The sequence below is a fragment of the Labrus mixtus genome, chromosome 17, assembly GCF_963584025.1.
Source record: "Labrus mixtus chromosome 17, fLabMix1.1, whole genome shotgun sequence".
In the NCBI taxonomy this organism is placed as follows: Eukaryota; Metazoa; Chordata; class Actinopteri; order Labriformes; family Labridae; genus Labrus; species Labrus mixtus.
The window spans coordinates 11,431,974-11,459,811 of record NC_083628.1 but is presented as its reverse complement, the minus strand read 5'-3'; the positions used below and the strand labels follow the sequence as shown (position 1 = coordinate 11,459,811).

At 41.0% G+C, this 27,838-nt stretch overlaps 2 protein-coding genes across 3 annotated transcripts; one reads left to right on the top strand and one right to left on the bottom strand.

Annotated features, from left to right (window-relative positions):
- Positions 1–1,843: 1,843 nt before the first annotated feature.
- On the top strand, positions 1,844–9,407 carry smad4a (SMAD family member 4a). Of its 2 annotated transcripts, none has more exons than XM_061062168.1 (10): positions 1,844–2,365; positions 2,492–2,666; positions 2,803–2,832; positions 2,921–3,124; positions 3,372–3,479; positions 4,744–4,794; positions 4,897–5,080; positions 5,189–5,357; positions 5,878–6,016; positions 7,058–9,407. In XM_061062168.1, the coding sequence occupies exons 1-10, from the start codon at positions 2,126–2,128 to the stop codon at positions 7,267–7,269; spliced, it is 1,512 nt and encodes a 503-aa protein (XP_060918151.1). In that variant the 5' UTR covers positions 1,844–2,125; the 3' UTR covers positions 7,270–9,407. The 2 variants fall into 2 exon arrangements, with proteins under 2 accessions (XP_060918151.1, XP_060918152.1); XM_061062169.1 differs by having other exon boundaries at positions 2,219–2,414.
- Positions 8,881–26,412, bottom strand: rfx3 (regulatory factor X, 3 (influences HLA class II expression)). The gene is made up of 17 exons (XM_061062167.1): positions 26,289–26,412; positions 21,709–21,821; positions 21,495–21,583; positions 20,003–20,261; positions 18,986–19,060; positions 18,503–18,684; positions 18,285–18,404; positions 18,074–18,198; positions 17,846–17,961; positions 16,291–16,406; positions 15,986–16,140; positions 15,793–15,890; positions 15,497–15,646; positions 15,140–15,348; positions 14,898–15,051; positions 14,742–14,784; positions 8,881–13,758 (listed from the first exon to the last, which is right to left on the bottom strand). Exons 2-17 carry the CDS (start codon positions 21,814–21,816, stop codon positions 13,478–13,480), a joined length of 2,280 nt encoding a protein of 759 aa, XP_060918150.1. The 5' UTR covers positions 21,817–21,821; positions 26,289–26,412; the 3' UTR covers positions 8,881–13,477.
- Positions 26,413–27,838: the final 1,426 nt, after the last annotated feature.

The window sequence follows — 27,838 nt, the reverse complement described above, 5'->3', positions numbered from 1 at the left end:
ATGGACACTTTAATAAAGTCACCTCATTGTATTTCATCCTGCGGGTCAAGTAAATGGAACATGCATTTGATTAACTCTGTTCAAATTAACTCTAAATGGCCTTATTTCCTCCCTACTTCCTATAATGCTCTAAAAATTACACATGCACCCTGACATCTTAAAGAAGCCTACCGACTAGACACAAATACAAGCTGGAGCTTTCAGCCCTTAATATTATGTTTCAGTCCAAGAAACAACCCCACAATATAAGAATTCAAATCCTATGACTTAGGGTGGATAATTTGCTTTAGTGGTATATCATTTTAACCCATAGGTACAAGGTCAACATGGGGTGTTCCTGGGGTCCTGAGCCACTAATCCAGCCCTTATGGGTCAATTGTTTGACTGGAATTAAGGCATATTAAAAGTTGTTTATTTACTTGCCAGTTGAACACTGAATAAAACTATGGGTTGGGTAATGGATCTTGGGATTAGTGGGACAAAGGGGACAAGATGTGGTGCATCCTCATATCAGCACATGTTGTAGAAGACACAGAGACACTTAATGTAAATAAACACACCTGGTTCGGCATGGCGATATTGTAAAAACTCACTTTTCAGGTGTACACAGGTTGTTACTGTCGTGTTTGTTTGTTGAACAAGCAGCAGCAGCAGCAGCACGCCTGTCTCTTCATGTGTGCAGGCTCAGTGTTGGACTGGGAGGAGAGAATTTATTGTTTATTTTCGGGGCAAGCTAGCCTGGAAACGTGTAGCTGTCAGCTTATATTAATCGTTGTCACAGTTTAGGAATAGTCGCATACCTTAAGAGTGTCCCATCAGCGTTTTTGACCATATATATGAGGTAACAATCAAGTTAAAGGTAAGCGTTGATCATCTTTTAGCAGAAGCGGTTTCTGTATTTGCAAACTAGCCAGCTAGTTAGCATAACATTAAGGCAAGCTGGTTAACGCTAGATAGAGTGACAAAATGTAGATCGAAATAGTCCCTCACTTGTTTTTGTTTACACACTGGGCCGGCTGTGTGCGGATACATCACGGTAAGATTACAAATCAGTGTGTTTGGTTCAGATAATGATAGAAGAATAAATCGTTCTGGACCTAGCAGTGGCTAACTAGCGCTAACTCGATGTTAGTTCAGCATCTGTTGACTAAATCATCGACAATAACACAGTGACTAAACATGTGTATTCATTTAAAACGACTGTCGTTTTAACTAAGCAGTGTGGTTCGAGTCAGATTTAAAGACTTAGAAGTGAGTCACTGTCAGTCAAGGTAGGCTAACCTACCTGTGTTTGTTAACCTGCTCTGGTACCTCAGGGCTAGTGTTAGTCTTAATCTGTTAATATTACTCTTAATGTGATCCAACAACTCCATCACATGTGCTCCACGAATGATTAGTTTTGTGTTTCATGTGGGAAATAATGGCATAAATGTCAGAATCCGTACATTTACACCTGAATATTTACACTTTGATTTACGCATACAAACAATTTGTCTCAGTGTTTTGGTGCAAAAACAATGAACATAGAAAATGTCAAAGAGCTGACAACTTGAATAGAATAAGATACAAAAAAATATAAAAAGCAATTAGAAGATATATAAGAGAATATAAAATATTAAAACACATGATGTATAAAAAAAATGGAGGAGCTGTGCTGTGTTGCAGATTTTCTGTCGATTTGTAATTTGATAATAATAATAAAGCTAATTTGTTGCAGTGTTGTCACCTTTCACTTAGTTTATTCTTTAAAAAATAAAAAATCTTAAAATCCATTTTGTGTGTTTTTAAGTTGCCCTGAAACCCTTTTCTCACTTGTTTGTTGATTTTAAAAAAAAATCTCTATTAAATATATAATTTAGCTTGGAAGCCTATGCAAATAATAATCCATATTTTTTTTTCACCCAACATTAAGTCAGGTTTCAAACGCATATTATTCACTGAGTCACAATAAATGTTATGCAAAGCGATTGCTATTTCTCTCAATGATAAGACACTGCTCTTTCTGTTTAAGGTTGCCAGCCGTGGTCAGCATCACGTCACCCTTTCATTTTGATACTTAAGCTGTCAAAAGGTAGAGTGGAAACACCTTGAAAGTCTCCCCAAGGTTGAAACCTGAAGGAGCAAGATGTCCATTGCGAATGCTCCCACAAGTAACGATGCCTGTCTGAGCATTGTGCACAGCCTGATGTGCCACCGACAGGGAGGAGAGAGTGAAAGCTTTGCCAAGCGAGCAATTGAGAGTCTTGTCAAGAAGCTGAAGGAAAAGAAAGATGAGCTGGATTCCCTCATCGCGGCAATCACTACAAATGGAGCTCATCCAAGCAAGTGTGTAACCATACAACGAACCTTGGATGGACGCCTTCAGGTATTGTAGCAGATGTGCACTGCCAAGCTGGTTTAGTGTTGCATTCCTGGTAATTATAAGACAAAATTCTAAGCGATGGCACGTGAAGTCTACCTATCTCATTAGATTTCCCTCCCTGTTCCTTAGGTTGCGGGGCGTAAAGGCTTTCCCCATGTTGTCTATGCCAGACTGTGGCGATGGCCTGATCTTCACAAGAACGAATTGAAACATGTGAAATACTGCCAGTATGCCTTTGACCTGAAATGTGACAATGTTTGCGTCAACCCATACCACTATGAGAGAGTAGTCTCTCCAGGCATTGGTTAGTAAGATCACATGTCCGTAAGTCTCCTGTCAAAGTTATTCTGTTTGGTTTTTCTTTTATGAAAATTAAGATGATTATTTTCTCAATACAGACAAACTGATTGACATATCTGTGCTTTTTCATATTTTGACAGATTTATCAGGATTGACCCTTACAGGTTCAGGTAAGTTAGTGCCAGAGTTTCCATGTTTGCTTGTATTAGATTTTTCTAGAGATACATCAGTCTTATCTGTTGTCTTCATATACTGTAGGTCCACTCATGGTAAAGGATGAGTATGACTATGACAACCAGCAGTCTCACTCGAGCTCTGAGAGCCACCTGCAGACGATACAGCATCCCCCGTCAAGGCCCGGTCAACAGGAGATCTTCAGCAACCCGGCTCTTCTCCCCCCAGCGGAGGGCAGCAGTTCGGCTTCAACGTCTGCTTTTTCTTCAATCGGTGCTGGACCCTCAAGTGAGACACTTCAAAGAGAAAACATGCATGCTAAAAAAGCAAAAAAAAAACATTTCTGTAAAACAATTTTTTGTGTCTTTGTGGAAGAGGGTGAAGGTTGTTTCAAAACTGCGTTTAGAAATAGAATTTTGACATTACTTTTAATTCAGTCAAACTATTGTGGACATCATATGCACCACACAGACTTTGCTTGGCTCAATTTTGGCATCTTCAATATATTAGATACATTTTTTTTTTTTTTTTTCAGATCCTGCCCCAAACTGGAGCAGAAACAGCAGCTTCACCCCAGCGGTGCCTCAACATCAGAACGGACATCTACAGCATCATCCACCCATGCCTCACACAGGGCATTACTGTAAGTGTGTTCATGTTCATTAAACGGAGTGTAAAACCGAATTTCCCCTTGCGGTATTACTGAAGTATAAATTGAGTGGATGGAAAACATGAAAACTTTAAATCAAAACTCCCATCAAGCCGTTTGAGTTATACATATGCTGTCAGACAGATTATGCAGTCGAACAATATCATTTAAGCAAAATCATACGAGAGTTAGTGATGGTGTTGTGATATTGCCCTTATTAAACAGTTCATCGACCAGCACATACTAGAAAACATTTAAAACAACAACAACACATTCCATTTTTTTGGGTTCCTGATCTTAACTATAACTGAAGTGTTGCCAAAAAAAACCAAACCTTCATCTGCAGTCTTGCCACTTTGTTTGTATCCATGGTTACCACGGACCAGCTACTTCGTTTCATGCACATTTCTTAATATATTTGAATCGATCGTGCAGCAACTTCAACAAGAGTCTGTTTTGTGATTCAGAGGTAGCAGCTACATCAATCGGGACAAACTTGTCTCATGTAATGTTGACTTGCAGTATTCAGGACACCTGGCTTAGGCGGAGTGATACGTATTGTGAAAAGCCCCAGTCATGTTGTACTCTATATCAGCTTTCATGGAATGCCTCTTGCCTCAATCAGAATACTCGGCTGGAGCGAAATGTTGTATCATTCCTTTTATGATTAAATAGAAATAATGTGCTGACAATAATGAGCTCAGACGATAAGTAATTAAGTGAAACATTCATCAATGTGCCTGGACGACATTATTATGATTTTTCCCACTGATTTACAGACACGGTAACTGAAGGGTTGAGTCATTAAGACAACAGCTGTATCTTTTTTTATTTAATGGAACTTATTTTTCATATTAAGGATATCTACCAGATATAAACATTTATTTGAACAAATGTGAACTACTGTTGGCAGCATAGGTATTTTAGATCAGAAGAGTTTTCTCCCTCACACCTTTTCATGATATGTTGTTAATGCATGTTTAAAAGCCAGAGTGATGAGGTCTCATAAACAACAATGATTATATTATATCAAGGACATGACTAGACGGTTAAGCTGAAATAAATAGATGGATATGTAATTCGATTTTAAAACCACACTAAAAGGTAACAAAGCAATAAATTGACTTCTCTGGAAACAATCTGGACCCCTTTCATCTTGTCACTGCATGATCATTGTTCTTTTTCTGAATAAAATATCTCATCTTAAGAGCTGCTGTGAGTTGCTTGTTCAAAAATAAATATCGACATGTTCTTGCAGGGCCAGTTACCAATGAAATTGCGTTCCAACCCCCCATTTCTAGTCACCCTGGTGAGTATGGAGCTGCAGATGGAAGACAGTCCACATATCTTATCATATCAATCAGTGCAGTCCATTTTTACCTGAAGTCAATCCTTTTTTTTTTTATTCCAGCTCCAGAGTACTGGTGTTCCATTGCTTATTTTGAGATGGACGTACAGGTCGGCGAGACGTTTAAGGTGCCTTCCACATGTCCGACCGTGACTGTGGATGGTTACGTGGATCCATCAGGAGGGGATCGCTTCTGCTTGGGCCAGCTGAGCAACGTCCACAGGACAGAGAACATTGAGAGAGCCAGGTACTTGGCCGTGTCATTTATGCACTGCACTTACAATTGATCGAGGGATACACTCAGTCACGCAAACCGGCTGTCACTTTGTACTCCGCTCTCTCCTCCTTCCGTTAGGCTTCATATTGGCAAAGGTGTGCAGCTTGAGTGCAAAGGCGAAGGAGACGTCTGGGTGCGCTGTTTGAGCGATCACGCCGTGTTCGTGCAGAGCTATTACCTGGATCGAGAGGCCGGCCGCGCCCCTGGAGACGCAGTTCACAAGATCTACCCCAGCGCTTACATTAAGGTCAGATATTACTGCTGATATCATACATCGGAAAGCAGGTTTTTACTGATACTTGAAGATTTCTATTGTGTGGTTTCATCCATGCACACCCCAATAACCAATTCATAATGAAATGAAGGCTTTTAGTTGAGTAGAGTTGGGCACATGGGTAAAACCACATGAAGGATAAAGATATTATTCTCAGACTCTTAGAAAAAACAAGACAAACAGCCTTGGAGTTTTTCTTGAGTTTTCCTATGACTGCTTGCATCCCTGTCCAATGAGCACCTCAAACCTACACTTTCTTTGAGTCCAGGTAGCGCTTCTTTTATACAGTTTTTGATATTCCCAGAGACTCACTGAACATTATTCCTGTAAAATAATTGTATCACGTAAAATGAAATGACATAACTGTGAGACAGTAATGCCTAGTCAAGTTAACATTTAGCCCTACAATATTTGTAGATAGTCAAATGCCTCAAGTGTTAATTCATGAGCCTTTCTTGTGATAAGATTTGAGCACTGTTTTGTCCCCTGGCAGGTGTTCGACCTGCGTCAGTGCCACAGACAGATGCAGCAGCAGGCAGCCACAGCTCAGGCAGCGGCCGCAGCTCAGGCAGCCGCGGTAGCTGGTAACATTCCCGGGCCCGGCTCTGTGGGAGGCATCGCTCCAGCCGTCAGTGAGTGTTCTCCCTGCCGAAATTCACCTTCTACAAGTGTCTCATCATGACTGCTGGCAAACGTCGTCTGAAAGAGGCTTTTCTTGTGGCACTCGGCACGGCTTAGCTTAATTGTAATGAGGCGAAACCCGGTGGTTTCTTAGACATGCTTCTGGTGAAGTGGCCTGTGCAACTTGATTATGGAAGAACACAAAAATACTGAGTAAGGTTGTCCTATCAACATACAGTACATTGTTTCCCTCACATAGACGATAATCGGATGCCCAGGTACCGCTCTTTTCTTGTTTTATCTGTCTATAATCGCCATCCGTGGGCAAGAGAGAGAGTCCGCTTTTACATCCCTCCTGTTAATGCATCACTTTTACTGAGACTTGTTATGAGGATCATGTTAAAACTGAAGCTTCTTATGCCATCGCTCTTTAGGTTTGTTCTTTGGTCAGATGTCACCCTCCACTAAAGCGATGAGAAACGAGCGGAAACATTGATTTAAAACACCTGTGTGTGTGTGTGTGTGTGTGTGTGTGTGTGTGTGTGTGTGTGTGTGTGTGTGTGTGTGTGTGTGTGTGTGTGTGTGTGTGTGTGTGTGTGTGTGTGTGTGTGTGTGTGTGTGTGTGTGTGTGTGTGTGTGTGTGTGTGTGTGTGTGTGTGTGTGTGTGTGTGTGTGTGTGTGTGTGTGTGTGTGTGTGTGTGTGTGTGTGTGTGTGTGTGTGTGTGTGTGTGTGTGTGAGTAAAATAGGATGAGCAGATTAAGAAACACTAAAGTAAGTTAGAGAATAAAGCCGTGTGTGTGTATATATATATATATATGTCTTGGGCCTGTCCCCAACTAAGGACATAGTCGAAACTGATTGCTCACATTCTGCCCATAGTGTCCTCATCAGAGTTTGAGATGTAAATGCCAGAAAAGTACTTTTCTGTTTGCCTGTCCGCTATATATTTCCAACTTTTATAGGAAGAATAACTTAGCCGTCATTAACTCTGCAAGATTTGGCCTGTAGTTCCACATTGATCTAAAAGTTTCTGCCTCCACTTTCCCTGCAGGTTTGTCTGCCGCTGCAGGCATCGGGGTTGACGACCTGCGCAGGCTGTGCATCCTGCGGATGAGTTTCGTGAAGGGCTGGGGGCCCGACTACCCACGCCAGAGCATCAAAGAGACGCCCTGCTGGATCGAGATCCATTTACATCGAGCTCTACAGCTACTGGATGAAGTTCTGCACACGATGCCCATCGCTGACCCCCAACCTCTTGACTGAATTAATAGACCTGAACTCCACAAAAGAAAAATATCAGACTGTACTGTAAACAGACCACTTCACCTATAGATCTGGAGAGCCTAAGGATTGTAACAACAGGGATGCTGAGTAGGCCACAGGAGGCCAGTTACTCCAAACACACTGTGAGCAGTTTCCAGGATGCTGGAGTGAGACCTGACTTCCTACAAACAGCTGCAGGAACATGTGAGTCACTCTGGGAGGAGACCTACATTGGAAACATTTTGCCAAGAGGATGTGCAGGAAAAATGAAGACAGTATTCTGACATTGTTCACCATTGTTTTGCATCACAGCACAAAGTGAAAAACTTTTCTCAACAGTTGCTCCTCGACGCAAAAGTCCTCACAGATTGATGTGAGTAGACGGACATGTCCACTCCAAGATGAAGACGCAGAGGTCTTATTGATGTTTACATGAGCCCCAGTGCTACACAAAACAGATGTATCACCACAAGGGAACTGAGTCATACTTGGCTGTCAGTCATTTCTTAAACATTTCAGTATTTAACATGAATTGAGCCCTCATGACTGACAAAATGCAAAAGGGAGAATTCTTTGGCTCAAAAGAAGTGAAGCTGTAGAACAACAGGACAACTTGGCACCTTGTTTTTGATGCAAACCGGTTATTTAGCCGCTCTGAACATACTAAATGTGTTTTCAGTTGGAGTATACTGCCGGTCCAGTCGTCCCTCATCGGCTCACTGGTGGATCAGAGCCCCCTCCCCCCCCCCCCCTTTCCAGATCAGGACATTCATGTAAAGTCATGTTATTCATTAATACTCTTGTTTTTGTAAGATGTACTCTTGACTCTTTTTCAATGCTTCACTTATATCACCATCTTTTGATAGTTGATTTTAATCTCATAATAAGCCTGTTTTAGCCTCTTCTCTCTCCACCATCAAACATTAGAGTCTCACCATTCTTTAACCAGTCAGGACGGTTAATGAGAAAGTCATGAAAAGACGACTGTCTAGAATACACTGAGCTGTAGTTTGAAATGTATCACAATCGTACTTTGATACTCAGATTCTACATTTTGTGTGGAGCATCATTTCAATATAACACGGCCACTCTTTTAAATGATAGAATAATTCAGATGAAAACTAACCTAATGTTTTTAGACAACAGCTGGGAAAAGGAAGTGAGGAGTGAACTGTGAGAGGAAGTTGAAGCCATATCAAAGCCAAATATACATCTATGAAAAGTGAAACCATAATCAGTCATGTCAGGGTTTCATCAAAGCTTGGTTTGAACCTTCAAGAAAAGGCTTTCAGTCATTTCTCAGCACTGTTGATGAAACATTTTTGGGGTACTTGGAGCTGTTTGCGTACAGCTGTTGCAGTATTTTATACTCTTGCTACCTTTACAGCGAGATACCACTGATCACATTTGAGAATAAAAAAGAGCAATGGTGTTCAATTTTCAGGAAATGCAGGTTCACTCTCATCTGTATCTTTACAATGATGTCATGCATACAGAGTTTGGTATTTACATTTATGGATATGGTTGAATAAAAATGTAACGTGCTAACACTTTGTTTTTGAAGTGGTGTGATCGTCATTTGAATGAAAGTATGAGAAAGGAAACGCAACGTTCAACAAGAAAACGTTTATTACTGCAAAGACAAGTCACAAATCTTTAAGAAAACAACACTAAGAAGCTAGCCTGAGCTGAGATCTGAAATATTCAGAAAAAACAAACTACATGTGTCTTTAATAGTTTCTATATTCATCAATACGACACACTAAATGATCATGTCTTTATAAATATAAAAGTCCCCCAGTTTTCCTTGTTGTTTTTTTCTGATGTAAAATACACAATACAAATCACCCTACACGCATTGATTTGCTCGCCAAGTTGAGAAGAAAAACTAAATGGCACATAAAGAAAGTCACATGAAATCTGTGTGAATATATATTATATCAGATACTATACATTATCCAAAAAAAAAAAAAAAAAGAAGAGAAGGAAATCACAAAAGCACTTTAGCCAAACATATCTGATAAAAATGTTCACCGAAAGAACAAATCAAATAATGAGGACACAAATAAATATACCTTTTTTCAGTTTTTGATATATACATATTTCCGTCTAGGGCGAATCAGAAAAAAAAACAAAAACGAAAACAATAATAACTTCCCCAAATGCCACTGCCAAATGCTTGTGCTTGCATTAGAGCGTGCTACAGCTGGCCACGACTCACGACACTGTCAAATGGCACTTGAAAAACATCCAAATACAAATCTCAAACGGGTCACAGCATTCAGAAATATCATTTGACAAAAAGAAATCACGACCATGAGAAAACAAGTCAAAAGAGAGAGCATTCTTTACTTACAGTCACTCTCCTTATTCAGTAACCAGTTCTGTACAATAAAAAGCCATTTGTCGGTAAACTCCTAAGTGTGTGTGTGTGTGTGTGTGTGTGTGGTTTTGTTGTGGTGTCACATCCAGTAAATAATAAATAGTCCAGCTGCTTCCTTGGTGGCAGCACCTGTGCAATGAAATGTCTGCTCTGATAGCCTCTATCTGTAGCCCACCAGAGACCCAATAGTCACCCAGGCCACCTGCTCTGGCCAGGGTGAAATTAAAGGCACTGGAGTCTGCTATGGGTCAGTGAAGCTGCCGTTATGTCCTCGAGGAGAGGCATCTTTTTTTTTAAACTTTTTTTTCCCCTCCACTCCTACTTGATTTTTTTTTCTTGTTGGAAACAGGCTTCTTTGCAAACAGCTTGTTAAAAGAACAATCTTACTTTTTCAATTTCAAAGACACAGAAATAAAGTACAATTGTGTTGGCAGCATTAACATCAGTTGTGTGTTTTCCAGGCAGCCGTTGAGATGCAGAAAGCGAAATCACTGTCTGGCACATCGAATCTATTTAAAGACAAAGAAAAAAAAAGAAAAGAAAAAAAAGAAGAAGAAAGGAACGAAAACTTCTAGCAGCACATGGGAGGCGTGCAAGACCAGAACGCACTCATGATCCTAATGCACACAAAGAAAACATTTAAAAAGCCATTTTCACTTCAGGCACAGAATTATACAAGTTTACATCTACAATGTTGTAGTCCGTTTATCAAACAAAAGGAGCCGAGATTCATCGTTTTTTAAAAAAGCATTCAATGACAAAAAGTTCAAGATGTCGTAAGCAAAGCCTTCATTCTTTACCCGTACACACTATCCAGATTTCAACAGAAGCTAAAATTTAAACTACAGACAGAAATCACTTTTTACAATTAAATCCTCAAACACCCAGTGAGTGTTGGCGTCAGTCAAGTGAGCTCGTAGTCATTAAGTAGTTCCTTTCTTGGTAGTTATATGAACACAGATTCATGTGCAGCTCTAGAGAAAAGTGTAAAGGATGATTTAGGGCTTAAGATTTAGTATGAATTCATTTTTTATTGGACAGTTTCAGTACTTTCTCTGTACTTACATTCTACAGTTCAACACCAAGAGTTAGGGAGCGATCCATTTTGAGAGTTCACGATGGTCACCGACTCTTGTAAACAAAACGCCTCGGGCCTTCAACTTTCAGCTACTTAAAGTTCATTGACCTTTTTCTTGCAGACTTTTTTTTCTAACTGTCAAGAAGCAACACAATGAGTAAGCTTGATTTGTGTGCACTGGATTCCTCAGATGTGGTAACAGCCAGGCATTATGGGAGATGTACGGTAGTTTTAATGTGTCCCGGAAATATTTTAACAACCTATGACACCCTCGCTCCCTTTACTGCCAAGTCAGTTTCTACACAGATAGAGCAACAAAAAAAAAATGGCAAAGAGCCCGTCTACTTTTAGTATCTGAAGGAATAATTTGATTAGTAATGCACACTTGTAGTGTGAATACAGCAAATACAGTGCCAACCCCCTTTTTTATCTACATACATCTACGTATCGGTACCTGACCTACAAAAAAACAAAAAAACAAACAAACACCTGTTCCTCCTGTACAGTAGGTCTGCACATTGCAGTGGTATAATTCACAATTCATTATCAATACCCAAATTAACAAGTTAGAATGGGTGATAATCTTTGCCAAAACACAATAAATATAAATAAATTAACATTTCTGCACAGAGACGGAGATCATGTCAAGCGTTTAAAACAAGAACACAAACTGACTTTAGAAACATTTTGTTTCTATTAAGAGGATTAATCTCAGTTTCCTGCACAACAAAGAAGGCTAGAACAGTTCAAGTATAGATGCAGTCCAATGAATCAGAAGTTAGTCCCCGATGCCTTTTCCCATTTCACAGTCTAATATGAATTAATTACAGAGGAGCTACCAAAAGAAAGAATCACATCAGGTTAACCACATAAAAAGCAACAAATATATGTAGTGTTTCATCATTATATACTATACACATATATTTATATATATATATATATATATATATATATCTAGATCTCTTTGAATATCACAAAATATCTACTTTTGGTCCACTGTACAAGATGGTCTTCAAACAGGGAACAAAAATGATGAAAGCATTTGATGGGCTAAAAACTGAAGTGTAAATGTGTCAGAGGTGAGAGAAAAGCAATGCCGTTTTTCTCTGTCGCGTTGAGAGTTGTGCAGTACAGTGGTGTGTGTGTGTGCAATAAGGTTTGGTGACTGTGCTGCACGCGTCAAAAGGGCTGGCACCACTGGTTTGAGGTAGGGTGACTGATGGATGTGTTCCAACATATACTCATAAGCACGCAGACACACACACACGCAGGCTTATATACACATGTACAGTACATTAAAAAAGACAGTGCAGACCTATGCAATCGTACACGCACACACACTTCACTCAGTAACAAAGGCTAATGCAAGAGTAGGCCTCAGGAGGGCAGGAGCAAGGCTAAGAACCATGATTCACATAAGCTTAGTAGAGCTGATCCAGAGAAAACAACAGGTGTGTCTGTGCCTCAAGCACTTGATCTCGACACTGATGAGCCCGCCCAAATCCAGCCACGAGTAACCAGCAAGCCAAAATGTGTGGCTGGGACAATGCAGAGGGGGCCGTGGGCTCTCTGCAGCACACAGTCAGGACGAAAAGGACAGCTGCATTTTAAGGATAAGGCACTATGATAAAGCCGAGGTACATTAAATCCCTGACATTCCTTCTGCTCTGCGACATGGCACTGTGGGACAGGAAACAGCTCATGGGCAGCCCAAATGGTTCACTTTCAGCTTCCTCTACGTGGTTTGTTTTTGGTCCTTCTTGAACTTAAGAGATTTCACTAAGACAGAAACTGCAGAAAACAAAACAAACCTAAAAAGGAATACATGTCTAAGGTTGTTTTAAGGTTAGAGCTTGTCATGTAAACTGCACTACAGAGCATCATAAACGAACAAAGGCAAGCGTTATGCACAGAGTGCATAGAAAAGCTAGCATTGAGGAGGTGGTTTTGTACAGCCGGTCGTCTTGATCTCATTTCTATATACACAAGTAGCAGCACAGATTTTTAAGAGTTACTTTTTCTGTGGCTAAAATCTAAATGTGGTCATCAGTGGGTGGCTATATCTTTTCAAAAAGAACCAACAAAACTATCCCATGATCCCTTTCTTCTAATGCAATACATACATACAAAGTGGTCCCTTTGTTTTGTTTTAGCTACATACAATACTCAAAATAAGCCGTTCAGCCAAATCAGCAGTTGGAATGCATGTCGACATAAATCACACTTAAATTAGAAGGAAAATCAAAACAAACACAATGATAGCACCATGAGTTTTGGGAAATACCAATTAAAATTACAGAAAGATTATTTACAATAGGCAAAGATCTTGAATTAATCGATGACTTTGCTCTGCTGGGACTAGTGAGGTGGATTTGAGCTCCGAGACATCAGTAGTATAAAGGAGTTTAACTCTCCTTCAAAATAAAATCTGTCTTTTTAGGCAGGAAACATTTACCGGGCTAGATAAGTCCTTCTCCTCCAGCTGCTGCATTGTGAGAGAGCACAGACTAATGGGATGACAACACACCCAGAATCTAAACAGTCAGACACAAACAGCACATATTGGCCAGAGTATCGTTTCAGCACTCCCCCGTTGACTGAGCATAGAGAGGGAGAGGAGTGAGTGTCCACACAAGTGCAGACAGACACAATGCATGATAAAGACGTAAACATCTAGACTTACAGATAGAGAGATATGTAGAGAGAGATAGCACAAACAGGTCAGAGCCTGTGTTAGCCTCAGACCCTCAAACAGAGGCATAGGTGTTTCCTGTGGCGCTGCAGTGGCGAATGGTGGGAGTGCCAGCAGAGGGGGTAAGGATATGCTCACTGTGGTCCTGTTGGGGCTGTGGCAGCGAGTGGAGGACGCCCGGCTGGACGACCCCTACCACAGGGTGGGACCCGTCCTCTAAAGCCCCGACCTGGATCACCTGAATGACCTCATGCTCTGACTTCTCGCGCTTGGCGAGAGGTTCCCCTGTCTCTTCCAGGTCGTCCTCTAGGTCACTGTCCATCCCACTCGTTTCATCTTGACAAAAGAAAGCGACACATGTAACACATGTAACATGTGGAACATAAAGCTACATTTAACTACTTCTAAAAAGTTCATCATTCATTTGTTGCTTTTGAACATTCGAATAACAATTTATTTTCCCTACATGTCAAGTTGATGAATTCACTGATGTCTTGTTAAAAACATTACCCACTTCAACTCATGTTTGCTGTTCTGCTGCTATAACTGATTAATATGGCTTTTTCTCTATTCAACTTCATGACATTTTTACACTAAAAACACTGTTTTTCCACAGGTAAAGCTTTTCTTAATAATAGAGTACACAAACACATCAATCAAAGTAGTTTAAAGGGATGGTTTACCCGTGTGCTTTTACACTGTGTTATGATTTAGCCAAAATCTCAGTCTCTGTAATGAAAGTCTTTTAAGTCTCGGCACATGGACCACATACACTAGTCAACCGCTTTCACTGATCTATATGAACACTGAATACATCTGAGTGATAAAACACACTAAGTCGTCTAATGCCGAGGTCAGGATACATGTACGGACCTGTCTGCCCTGAAAATAAATTGTTTTATCCCTGTGCATTGCTTCAATAGTGAACGACATCTGGGACACCTCACGAACTCCCGACAGAAAAATGTCTAGCATGTTTAATTTTGCTTTCTGCCTTCTATAATGCGTTCCATCACACTAGTCATGTTGACCAGTAAGGAGTGCTCTGTACGTGCAGTAGTTGCGAGCGTAACTTTCGGGTGTGTGGTCTAGTTCAGCATCTCCTGCTTCAACATTATCACATCGTTTTTGATGATCAGTCGGGTACCACCCTGTAGTCTGTTATGGCTCTGTGATTGCCTAATCTGACACTTTGACAATCGTCACGGACATAAAGATTGTGTAGTCTGACCTCGGCATAAAATAGAAAAATGAATATACCTTAACATAAATGTCAGATCAGTCTTCTTGTAACAGATTAAATACTCTTTTCCACATACCTTTGTCAATGTTCGTTAGAGACAGGGAGTTGAGGCTGTCAAACTGAAATAGAGATAAAAATGGACTCAACAGAGATCATTTCACATCTCAAAAGCAGTGTATTATCCAGATATAAATAAAAAAAAAAAAACAGTATGAAGATGCCACAGTAATACCTCCCCCATGACACCGATGGGTGTCTCTCCAGTAGCCTGGGCTACCCGATGCTCCACCAGATAAAACATGTACTCGTCATATAGCAGGCGAATCAGGTGGAAGGAACCGAAGCTGGCAGCACTGCGCAGTGTCAGGTCCCTGATCACCATAGAACTGCAGACACATTAAAAATAACAATGTAAGTATTTGTTTCCTCAGCAAAACAACGCTGCTCACTCACAGACTTTTTCCAGTTGCATACCTGTAGAAGGACCACTTGAGCAGGAACTGTCGAGCTGCCCTGGGGAAACTCGGCCTGTGCTCGTAAGGCTTGAGCACCTGAGTGACCACATTGTCCAGCCAGGCCGCCCACTGCTCCAGAGAACTCTGCTGCTGCAGTGTCGCCTTAAAGTCCTGCTCCAAGTGCTGAACCACTCCCTCCTCACACTGGCACACCCAAGATGCCTGCTCCTGTAAAGCGACATAGAGAAAAATGTTTGTACACTTGAGAGTTAAAAACAAATATATTTGTGTGACTGAGAAGAGAATAGAGGAGGTATGGATTAACACCTGGAATATTAAGATTTAGAGTGTATTGAAAACACACTGCTTTTCTCACCTGCACGTTGGCAAAGTCAACACGGTTGAGATCACTCAGCATCTGGTTGATCTGTGATGTGTTTTGCAACACAGCACGTGCCGCCTGAGCCAGGTGGTTCAGAGATGTGTATCTGCGCAGTGTTTGCGCAAAGGCACTAACAGCAGCTATCTGTGACAAGAGTGCACACAAAATCCAGGCTGTCACCAACAGTTATACATAAGCATGCCTAAGTTAGCCTTTTCCATAAAATGTGTATTTTAGAAACAACCACCACACCTTCACAAAGGTAAACTGCATAAATATAGTGAGTGTACCTTGGTCTGGATCATTCTCTGTGGAATGGCATTCATGGCATTATTGAGCCAACCTTCCAGGCTTTTGGCAAAGTTGCGAATGGCTTGAGTCAAGGCACCTGAAAAAACACAACAAAAAAGGTCGATAGACTTAATAACTGGAATGATATACACAGTAATTAAGTAAAGCCAGGTTTGTATAACTGCTGCTCACTGGGAATGGGTCTCAGGACATCAGGAATGAGGATCTCCACGAGGGACTGGTACATTAGATGGTCACAGGTGCTCATCCATTTCAGCACAGCCTCGTTTCTGCACAGCACCAGTAGCTGTGAGCGTGGGAGCCGGCCTTCAATCTCACTTATGCTGCTAAAGAACAAACAAAACAGTCTTACAAAGGTGTATTTGAATTTTCAGGTGGTGGTGGTGGGGGGGGGGGGAGTAAAGTCCTGGCTGGTAAAATGTTTCTCTACACAAACACTCACTGAATATCTGAGACTAAAATCTTCTTGACCTCACCTGTTTTCTGTTACAGTGGCGCCCTCTACAGAGTCAGGGGGAGAATAACGCCAGAACGTCTGCCACAGCTTCTCAATTAGACTGAACTGGAGGTTGACAACCACATCCAGGATAGCCTGAAACCAGAGCAGAGAGTTAACAAAAAACAACAACTATTCCCTCTCAAGACACAGGATAGTGTTTACTGTCAATGTGTGACATGTGAGGAAGTTTATTTTACTTTTCTAACATGAGGGAACAGTGACTCTAATAAGAAGAAGGCGGAGATAAGTAATGGGTCAGCACCTGTGGCTGACCTGATCCCTAGTTTGTCAGATATTAGTGGAGCTGTGATTGAAAACTCTACAAGATGAAGAGGAAAATGTGTTCCTAAATGCCAGCAGCTGGCATTTACAAAACCTATGTCATAATACGCACACATGACCTTTCACAAAGTTTCCCCCCTCTGATTTCAACCAAACTTTAAAAAAAAAAAGGAGTTTCTAAACCTGCAAAACTTCAGCTCAGCATTTGAGTCTCAGCTCCTCACTCCTCATTAAACAAAAGCTTAAAAAGGATGAAACTAAACAGCCATGGATGCTGAAGGACTGAATCTTTTGTATGAATGTGGAAGGGGGGAAAAAGCATGGATTGATTCTCAGAGAAAATAAAAACATAAATGAAAAAAATATATATTTAATGGATGGACATGTAGCTTGTCTGGTGGAAGATCAATACATAGTTTTCACATGTTGACTCACACTAATGGTCTGCACTCCACTGAGGAGTTTTTCTGTCTCAATTTTCTTTTTAGATAGTGCATTTGATTAAACAACCACTAACAGACAAGGAGACAAGCAAGGTTGTAATTCAATCGAATCCCATCTGAGAAAAAAAACCCAGAGATGTGGAGAATGTGGAATAATGCTATTAATCGCTCCGCTGTCCTTGGTGAGGGAACAAAAATACTGTCAACTTGAGCAAAACATGACTGCCTCTTAACCAACATCACTGCCCAGGAACACTGACTGAAAGTGACAGCTCAGAGTAATCCTCATGCTAGTTTATTAGTTTATGATAAATAATTAGCCCTCACCTATGCTTTGATGATGAATAATTCTTGCCCTTTACTTCCCAAACGGCAGCATTATTAACTCAGCCACATAAAAAATATATAGAGCTGTCAGTACCTTTTGAAGGCTTTCATCCTGGTGGCTGTGCAAGGGGAGGATTCTCAACTATTTATGTAAACATCAACGAAATCAAGTTCTAGCAAAGACTTTGCTATTTCTACCGACTGAAATAGTGAACAAGCTCAAGCACAAAATGAACAAGTTCACGGTGAACCTCACAGAGTGTTCAATGGTGGCCGCAACTTTCCTAAACTCTTTTGGCCCTCCAGGCCTTGGATCCTGTCATGTGACTGAAAGGTATGAGTAGATGCATCGTCAATGCCCGCATAGTTATATTGATGATGATGTACAGGAGATAACTTTTCTGCCTTAGAACTCTGTAGTGCAACCCTCCCGTCTGTTCTCCCTGTGAATTCAACTAAAAGTGTGCACTTGTATCTAACCTCACAGTGCTCTCTGTAAAGGGACTGGAGAGCTTTCACGTCTTCTGGGCTGATGTTCTCTGTATTGCTCTGTCCCAGGTCCAGCTCCACAAAGTCAGGGAGTGCCCGCGATGCATCTGTTTGGTTGAGAAAATATTACATTTATTGCTTCGTACTTATCTAAAAAAAAACAAAATTATAATTTGATTCGGACAGGTAGACATTCAGATAAAGTAAAAAGCAGCTGACCCAGGAACTGCTGGTGGTGTTGACTCTGTGCAATGACCGTCTGCTCTGCTGCACCAGGAAGGGGCTGACCTCCGCCTGAATAATTTTCCCCAGAGCAGCTGTCGAACTTTTGCACTGGCTTAAACCTGAAAACAAAACACTCCCCTCAGTTAGTACAAAAAAACCCCAACATGTGTCACAGCAAGTGTCGCACATCTGGATGCGTGTGTACCTCTGTTTCTGTTGAACAGGTTGCTGTCTCAGGGCCATGTACTGCATGTCTTCTTGGAGTCGGTTTAGTGGGGAGTCTGGTTTCACTCGTATACCATAGTAATGGTATTTCGAGTTTCCTCTGCAGGACAAAAGAATATGATAAGACAGGCATCAAAAATAAATAAATAAAAAATGTTCCTTGATTTAACAAAAGGAAATCTAAAACAAGTATCTTACCTTGTCCCAAGGCGCCTTGTACGGAGTCCCATGAAGATGGAGCGGATGAGTTTGCCAAAAGAGGCTGCATTTACAGGGTCCAGTTTCTGCTCTTGGCAGTGGCGCAGATAATGATTGTAGAGGGTGGATCGTGGTAGACTTACGCCCTCTGCTGTCTCATAATTGTCCAACAGCCACTGGAGCTACAAGAGAATACATGTTTGTTTTTCTCAGGAGACTCACACTGGTCCACACAAACTGTCTGGCAAGACCTCAGGCTGACAGTCTAATCTTGATGCTGCAGCATCACACCACTGCAGGAGCATGTCTATGCAGCAAGTGGATTTAAAGCGAGAGTAAATATTAAACTGGAAGCAACAAAAAACAGCAAACCCCACATTTAACTTAAATGTAAAATTGAGTTCAGAGAGGAAGAAAAGAAGAGATTTATTCAAGCAATAGTCAAGGTAAAGCGAGGGCAAGCATTCATAAAAAGCAACTTACATGGCTGTTGAGCAGCGAGCTTCTCTGACTCGATAAACCTTCAGATTTTTGGAGCGTCTCAATCGCCATTTCAATCTGATAAAACCATGAAGCACAGGACAACAAAATGTAAGAAGGGGGAATAAAAACAAAAGAGAGAAAAGATATAGAGATGATGTAGACACTTAAGTAGCCACTAAGAAAAAATAAAAAGTGTGTAGAAGGAAGCACCACTAAACCCAAGCAGAGCAGGACTACCTGTCATTTAAGGAAACCAAGCATGGTAGACTTAAGACTCAACTAAATACATCAGCTGGCAGTCACACAACCCAACAAGATTCCACCAGTATATATTCACTTATAACAACTGTAATGCAAGCCATGATTACAGAAACAAAAGCAGTGAGCAGTGTGCAAAGATCATTTAGTTACACCTGAAGGTCAACATCATGAGATGATGGAAAGCTGGTGTATTATTCATGATTATTTGTATTTGGCATTTTTTGTTTAATAATATACATTTAATCAATATATATGTTTAATTCATCTCATCAGGTGTATTATTTTGGCTAGACAAGGATTGGCTGCACACTTAAACTCACTTTGAGAACACTAAAAAAAAGCATTTCTTTATTACTGGATTTAGGTTTTCTCACTTCTGCATCTCCAGAAGGACATTGTCAAACATTTCTGCAACCCCAACATGGATGGATTACAGACAGTTTAGGCCAGGGATGGAGACAAAGGTGTGTATTAGCTGAACATTAAATATTAAGGGTTCAAATGAAAACAACTGGCTGTAGTTGGATCACTACAGGCCCCGCCTACGTAGTGCACTGCATCCATTAGCAAAGGATTATTGCAACATAGAGAGGAAACACCATACCCCTCCATGGAGGATGTGCAGACAAGATTTAATCTTTTTAGTGTAACACCAAAAGCTTTTGGAAGATATTGATAATTAAGTACGAGAGATAGTGATGAACTATTCTAACAGCGAGAGTCTAGCATAGGCAGGTGAAACATCTGTGCACTTACAGTAGCCGGGGAAGCTCGTGCGGTCTGGGTGGCAGGGTGGGGTCCAGCGTTGTCCATGATGTAAGCCCCTGGGCTGCTGCTGAGGACCTGACCCCCTGCCAGGTTCATGTTCATTCCTCCGCTGCCCCCTCCTCCGTTGTTGGTCATGCCATGAGATGTCACCACAGTGGACACTTGTGATGAGCTGCCCTGCGTGTCGAAGTAGCTCCCTCCACTGTTCTGGCTGTACAGCTGCGGCTCTGAGTAGGAGTAGGTTCTTCTGTTCAGAAGGGAGGTTAGCGGTCAGTCAACAAGTCACAACAGACAGAGTTCATTCAACTTTGGGATAAAATGGCCAACATACGGCCTATTAACATGTGTTTTTAAAAGGTGACAAAGTACCAAGAGGTTATTACCTTTTGTCAAACCTATGCTGTTAAGAATGAACTTTGCTTTTTAATCCAAGAATAGGAAAAGGATTTGTTTAATTTAGTGAAGTTGCAGCGACATTTTCTATTCCCTTTGCCTCTCCTAAATCTCCTATCCTCAAGAGCCTGAGCTAAAGCTTCTAAAACGTAACAACCGGCACAACGAATGAATGAGCCAAATAGTCAACTTTTATTCTAATAATCAGACATTGTGACAAATGGACTGAGGTTAGCATGGTTAGCAGGTTAACAGAATAAGAAATCAATGTTTCAATACTTTTTCCATATTTATAATCTTTTAATAACTGATTAAAGGGCCGCAGTCAATGAGAAGTTTTTGATTCAGTCAACGTGGAGACAATGAACAAATAGTTAAGCAATCTTGCAAAATTTTAGATTAGCTTTATTAATTTTTTTCTCAGAATAAGGCTGATCTAGACTAAGTACAGCATATTAAACTTGTGAGATGCCTTTTGAGCATCTATGGTAACAATAATAAATGACATGTGTTCATTGTGTCTGTGTACAGTTAAACACGTCAATAATAATTGTCATAACAAAGCCAGCAAAAACAGATATATATATTTGAAACATGTCATCTTAAGTTATTAGAGCTCAGTTCTCAGCTTATTAGTCCAGCTGTTTGATTTATTCAAGACTTTTTATTTTATTTATATTTTTTTATTACTGTCCAAGACCCTGATAGGTGAGGTTTGTGTACGCACATTTTTGAGTGTGTGTGTTATCACAGTAGGACAAACCGAGACCGGGCTTGTTAGTAGTATTGTAAACCCTTTCTTCAGACACAGGGGACACTGGCACAGAGTCAGCACTGACACGACAAGCCCACTTCTAAATATGTTCAGGTGACTGAGCACAATCAAACAAACTGCACACCCCCCTTATGAAAAAGAATAAAACAACACACATGAAAAACCAGACGCACTCTCACCACCACCATCATGTGCTTGTGACATGAATGATGGTGTGAAGAGACTTAAGAGGAGAAGGAGCAGGTTGCAGAGACGCAGGGCTAATATTTGTGAAGTGGTGTAAGAGCAGAGCTGGGTGACAGACTGACTCACATGTTGCCGTTGGTGTAAACGCCACTGTTTTCCTCCACATACTGCACCTGTGCTGGGTAAACATGCTGAACCTGTTGAACAGTCTGGGCCTGGCAGGACACATTTCAAGAGTTGCATATTAACAATTTAATTGACTAAAGTAAATTATGGCAAGGATAAATACAGTCAAAAACACATATGTAGCGTGCACAGGCAGGCTGCATATAACAACTACCTGTTGCTGGACAGGCACCTGCTGGGTGGAGCCGGTAGGCTGGACAGGCACGGTGGTCTGAAGAGGGACAGTGGAGGTGGAGTCAGCGCCTGCTTCAGGGGTCTGCATGGCGCCTAAATAGGACAGCAACAGAGTGGATGGTAGAAACAATATCTGAAAACCAAAAACCCTCTTAAACTTCTGGGGTGAGCAAGAGTCCGACTCAATAACAACATCATAATTCTAAATGCATCATGTAGCAGACACTGACGTAGCTTGAAAGATGAATAACTCACTTAAACAGATTGATAGTCATACAATTTGTGCAATGGGTAAGATGTAAGTACTAAACATACATCTTTTATAACAACTCGTGTAATAGTCATAAAATTTGTGACTTTATTTTTCAATAACTCGTGTACCTTATCCTAACATTTGTCCAGGACATACTGCCTTTCAAAACAAATCCATCATATTACATGTCTAAAGATTTGCATTGAAAATAAATCTAATAATGTCCCACATGATTTGGTTAGCCAGGGACATAAAATATGCCCAAGTGAGAAACTAACAAAGCTACGCTTAATAGAAGACAAAAGGTTTAACCACAGACCCTTGTTTCTTTTACCCAAATCAATGCTACAGAAGCTGCTCAAGAGTAATTCTGCCCAAGCACTTGTTTCTGCCTTGTGGTACTCAATGTACTGAGAGCCTCATGCATCAGCGACACATGGTCTTGTCACCATGTTCACAGCCATAAAACAAGTTAATATTTAACAAGCTCCAAATAGATGCTGCTTCTCGTTGTTCACTCAGTCGCCACATTCACAGGTTTAATGTTACTTGAGATTTTAAATCAGTACTGAGAGGTATACCTTTACATGTACAAGTCATTCTGCTCTTGATAATCGAAGGCTAGAGTGAACCATTTTGATGATAAGGATAAGAGTGTGGAAAGTCCCTACCGTCAAACCAGTGTTTGTGAGTTTATAATAGTACGGGCATCACCAATTCTTTCTAGAGGAGGCCACCTCCTCCCCATCACAGTTTCCATGAACAAGCCCCTCTTGGTTAATTAAGCTGGGTCTCCTAACAGCTTCAAATCTCCCGGGGGAGAGCCTGCCCCTTCCCTTTATCTTCAGTGCCACACTGGCCTGTTTCTTCTTTTGTCACTTTATTTGTTTACAGGAGAGGAATCACAAACTTTAAGTTGAGTCAGTCTTTCCTGGTGTGCCGAGAGTGTGAGGAAAAAGTTATGCATTCTTCTCTGAACAAACGGGGGCATTTTAAACAAAGCCTCCTTCTGCCTCAGCATGACTGTTTTTAACACCTTGGGAAAGGGCATAATATGTGCTATTACTGACAGACATGTCAGCTGGCTGTTGCCAGACAGGCCGATGGAAGAAATAAACTACTATCAAGTTCAAATATTTACATTCTGTGATTTCATCAAGGCAATCATTTTACAAAAAAAACATTAACACTGACTACATTTATGGTAAGGATGTTGTGACAGACACTCAGACAACAGCTTTATCTCAAGGTGCAAGTGGATAGGGGTAAACAAACTGACAAACCACTTCAAAGCACACAGTCAAACTGTGGCCTATAGCTTAGCTTGCGACAATTAAAAAAATAGTCATAAGGGGAGGAGAATTTAGACTTATATGCCACTGTGTAGTTTGAAAGCTGAAGTACATGGTCTCAACTGAGCCCACCTAATCGAGGGAAAAAAAAACCTGCATCACAACACACTGTTGTTGCCTCAACCACACACCACACACACCACACACACCACACACACCACACACACCACACACACACACACACACACACACACACACACACACACACACACACACACACACACACACACACACACACACACACACACACACACACACACACACACACACACACACACACACACACACACAATTCAGGCACTCCCTTGTGGCCCACTTAAATACTGTGCTCCACTGAGCAAGTGCAAGCCCTACAAAGACATGGAGGAACAAAAGCCACCAAGGAGGGCAACATTTTGCCCTGCATTTGCTCTCCTCAGTTCCTCTTGCTGACACTACAGGCAACACATAGAGGAGAGGTTCACATATCCAGCAACCAAAAGTTAAACAGAGGCATGATTTGCTGTTCTAATGATCATGCATGACAAAGGTGGAGTCTGACAAAAAAAAAAACAAGTGCTGGTTTGTCAACAATGCTAAAAAGTATAATACAGTGCATGCAAACCAAGACAAAACCGAAGCGCAATAACGAGCTACTACAGGAAGAAAACAGGTGGAGGGAGGTGTCATTGGGAGCTTGAGTGGGGGGAGGTATGCAAAGTGCTGTGTTTGTTTAGGACTTGGGTTTTCAGATTAGACGAAAAGTGGGAAGAGTTTTATTTCAAATTACTCCTGGTTTTTATTTTATGTCAAATGCATTGCATCTGGGTTATCTATATTAAGCAAAACCTGGAAACAAATGTCAAAGTGCTGAATATTCTTGAAACAGTTTGTTTTACTCTATTTTCTGCACTCTACAGATGTGCATTTAGGAATGAAAACCCAAGGACATTTGGTGTCTCCTCTTTCATTAACAATACATAGTACATTATTTCTGTCAGACCGGGGAAAATAACAAACCCAACATGCTGTATTCTACTAAGCCATGAAAATGGATGACTGAATAATTGAATTAATCAGCCCCTCTTTAAGTGATTGGAAATGTAACAGGATCCAGGCAGCAGGTGGCATGGTACTATTTCTGCTCTGCTGGACTACAGGTAAGTGGTAATATGATCTGATAACTAGCAGTTCTCAACATCCTGTTTTGTGTGTTTGTGTGTTTGTGTGTTTGTGTGTGTGGAAAGGTGTCCATCTATGGCCTAATTTGGGATGCATCTGCCAATAGATCGATATATTTTGACCACTTTTAGGCTTCACCATAAGTCTTGCCATGTCCCTTGCATACCAACGATGGCTGTTAGACACATGACTTACTACATGGACATTTACCAGTTCAATGTATGTGGCTCGAATGCATTCAAAAAGAGAAACAGATTCAAGGGATGTTGATAGAAAATACATCTGTGTTACTCCTCATGGTGGACACATGCAGGTAGGCCAAGTCAGTCAGGAGTCTCACTGCTACTAAAGCTGCAGCTGTCCTCCACTCACCTCTACACACACACACACACACACACACACACACACACACACACACACACACACACACACACACACACACACACACACACACACACACACACACACACACACACACACACACACACACACACACACACACACACACACACACACACACACACACACACACACACACACACACACACCTGTTTGCTCCCATCACAATAAATCAGAGGTCACAGCTGCACAGAAAACCCAATGGACCAAAGAATGATTGTGATGCAACGTTAAGGAATCAAGTATCTGCTATACAACCCACCTGAGGATAGAAGAGTACTCAAATGTAAGTTGTAGAATTCTGAAAAATAGGAAAAGGGAATATGGCCTGCCACGAATTTAATAATATAACCAAATCTGTGTGTGCAAAAGCTCAACCACATAAAACAACATCAAATAATCATAATCATCCCCACATAAAGTGAAATGCTGGAGTGATTCCCTTTCTACGCTACAAGGGAAATATACACATAAATACACAACACTTAATAAGTATACTGAGGATTACCTGGATCACAAACGGATGGATACATGTTGACGTTATGCGCACAGAAAAAATAACCGAATAGTAGAAAAAAAATGAGTATTAACATTGGGGCATTTGAGTTATAAACGGCAGGTGTTTTCTCTCACAAAGCTGACCACTAAAAAAAAAAACTTAGCCTTTTCTTATCAGATAGCTTATCATGGCCATCCGAAGCCACAAAGAGGGCAGATGGAAAGCTAGCGAGGCTATCTTGCTCCCTAAGACAAAAGGGAAAGTAATGGCTCAGCTATTGTCAATAGCAGTTATTGTGTGGAATTCTAGCTTGTAGCACTTGCCATTATTGAGTGGCGTTATTTATTCAGCACAACCGACAGGGTTTAAAGATCTCGAAACACAAACGGTGCCGTATCGCCGCAACATGAGCTATAAAAGAGGGGATACCAACAGGCATTGTAAGAAGGCAACGCTGGCGTTAGCAACCTAGCAACAACAGACACCTGCTCCTACTCCAGCTGACCAGCTAGCATCATCGACTAGCCAAAAGACCGATGCTACCACTCGGTATGGTGAGTTTAGACAGAAAATACAAACAGTAGCACACTCCTTCTGCTGAATGCCAATTTTAACCACAATGCACTCTTTGAGGGGGACACAGCTAGGTTAGGCTAACGAGCAGGACCTCTCACACAGCTGTGGGTATCTACAGGCAACGTTAGCAATCAGGCTACCACGTCACAAAGAAACACCCTCGCTAGCAAACTACCCCAGCTATTCACCGAGCGTTCATTCAGCAGCAGCACAAAACCTGAACCAAAGCAATATATTCTCCCCCTCTGCGGAATTTATCCCCGAAAAGCGAGAGAGGAGTTGAACGGAGGCAAATAAATCAGCAATAAATGTGTTCAAACCTGAGCCGTGGACTGGTTGATGAGATGAGGATGGTGGAGGAGGTGGTAATGATGGAGCGAGAGGTTGTTGTTGGTGGGTTACAGTCGCCAGGACTACGGTGACTATGGCGCTGCCTCACTGGGCAACAGTTGCTATAAAACTCAACGGGAGCGCGCAACCTTACCAGGCAGGTGGGAGGAGATTAAAGCGCACTTAATACATCTTATAGGAAATAAGATCACACCCAAAGTCTGCGTTTATGTATAGAAAATATATTTCAAGGCTAACCACACCAGCGGAGCCCTTACTTACGATCTGATATATTTTAGGACTTTTTATATCCCACATGTTAAAATGTGTCGAAATAAAGTCAGAAAATGGTTGTCGTTGTTGCACAAAGACAACGATTGTAGATCTTTTCTCATATAGGCCTCTCTCAAGGTGCTGTTGGTTTTTATTTAACCCTTACCTTTTTACGTTTTACGCACACCCAACCCTGGTGATCCAGGACCTTCATGATGTAGGCTAGTAACATTGGTATTCATTTATAGGCTATAAATAATCCTGGAAGGTCCTTCACAGATGATGATGATTCATGGCAACATTAATGTTTCTGTTTCCCTTCTTCATGATGCTTTTGATGTCTTGTGTGGAGCACTTTCAATTGCCTTTTTGCATAAATGTGCTAAGTAAACATGCCGTGCCTTGCACAGCTTGTGATTCTTCAAGTTACAAAATGTATGCTTCAACGATGGGCTATATGCTCACATAGTAAGATACAGGTGTATGTTGCCCTTTGCTTTCTCGCTCTCTTTTTTTTAATGAACAATTCTGTTCAGTTTTTTTTGGTGATGTTCACTTTTTATTGACTGAAATCAGGCCTAATTTAATAAAAACAGACACCAAAAATATACAAAAGGCGATAAACCATTTGCATTACTTTGGCCATGTAAATCCTTAGAAAAAAAAAAAGAAGAAACTCTGCAGAAGTGAACACTTGACTACTTTTTCTGTTTTACCAGTACCTCCTTAGTGAAAGTAGTTAAGGCATAAGATATTAACTGGGCACAGCTTGGTCTGTATCACTTACAAAAAAGATCCAGACGGAATAATTGCCTTTCATTGATCTGTTATGCATCATAGTGTTAGTGTGAATTTTTAACCACAAGTTTGCACAGGCAGCGCCCAGTATTCACCATATACCAGATGGAGGGAAAGGCCGTAAGGGTGACTGCCTCTCTTCTGTGCTGTGGGGTTATTGACCATCATGTTGTATTTTCTGCTATTTTTTCTCACTGTCCTTCTTTGATATTGAAAAGTGAAACCCCCTTAGGGAATGTCTGTTTTAACCTAAGTAGACAAATGTTATTTCAGGGGTTACTTGTCTATGTTTGTAACTGCCCTTTGGGTTTTAATTAACATGATTTGTTCTTGTTTGACTTTCAACCTGCCCCTCTTCTTTCTGCCAAACTTGGCTTTGCTTTTCAGGCCAACATAAAAAAATACTCCACATTTTTACTTTACCATTTTCGCAGTTGATGAAACAATTTTACAATGAGTAAAACAATTA

What these genes read in the sequence shown, in the direction of transcription:
- smad4a (XM_061062168.1), top strand. Translation starts at nt 2,126, where the DNA reads ATGTCCATTGCGAATGCTCCCACAAGTAACGATGCCTGTCTGAGCATT. An exon ending in AATCGGTGCTGGACCCTCAA is followed by an intron (nt 3,125 to 3,371) that starts GTGAGACACTTC and finishes TTTTTTTTTCAG; the next exon opens with ATCCTGCCCCAAACTGGAGC. An exon ending in GCCTCACACAGGGCATTACT is followed by an intron (nt 3,480 to 4,743) that starts GTAAGTGTGTTC and finishes ATGTTCTTGCAG; the next exon opens with GGCCAGTTACCAATGAAATT.
- rfx3 (XM_061062167.1), bottom strand. Translation starts at nt 21,816, where the DNA reads ATGCAGACCCCTGAAGCAGGCGCTGACTCCACCTCCACTGTCCCTCTT. An exon ending in ACACCACCAGCAGTTCCTGG is followed by an intron (nt 17,962 to 18,073) that starts GTCAGCTGCTTT and finishes TCAACCAAACAG; the next exon opens with ATGCATCGCGGGCACTCCCT. An exon ending in TTTACAGAGAGCACTGTGAG is followed by an intron (nt 16,407 to 17,845) that starts GTTAGATACAAG and finishes CTCTGGTTTCAG; the next exon opens with GCTATCCTGGATGTGGTTGT.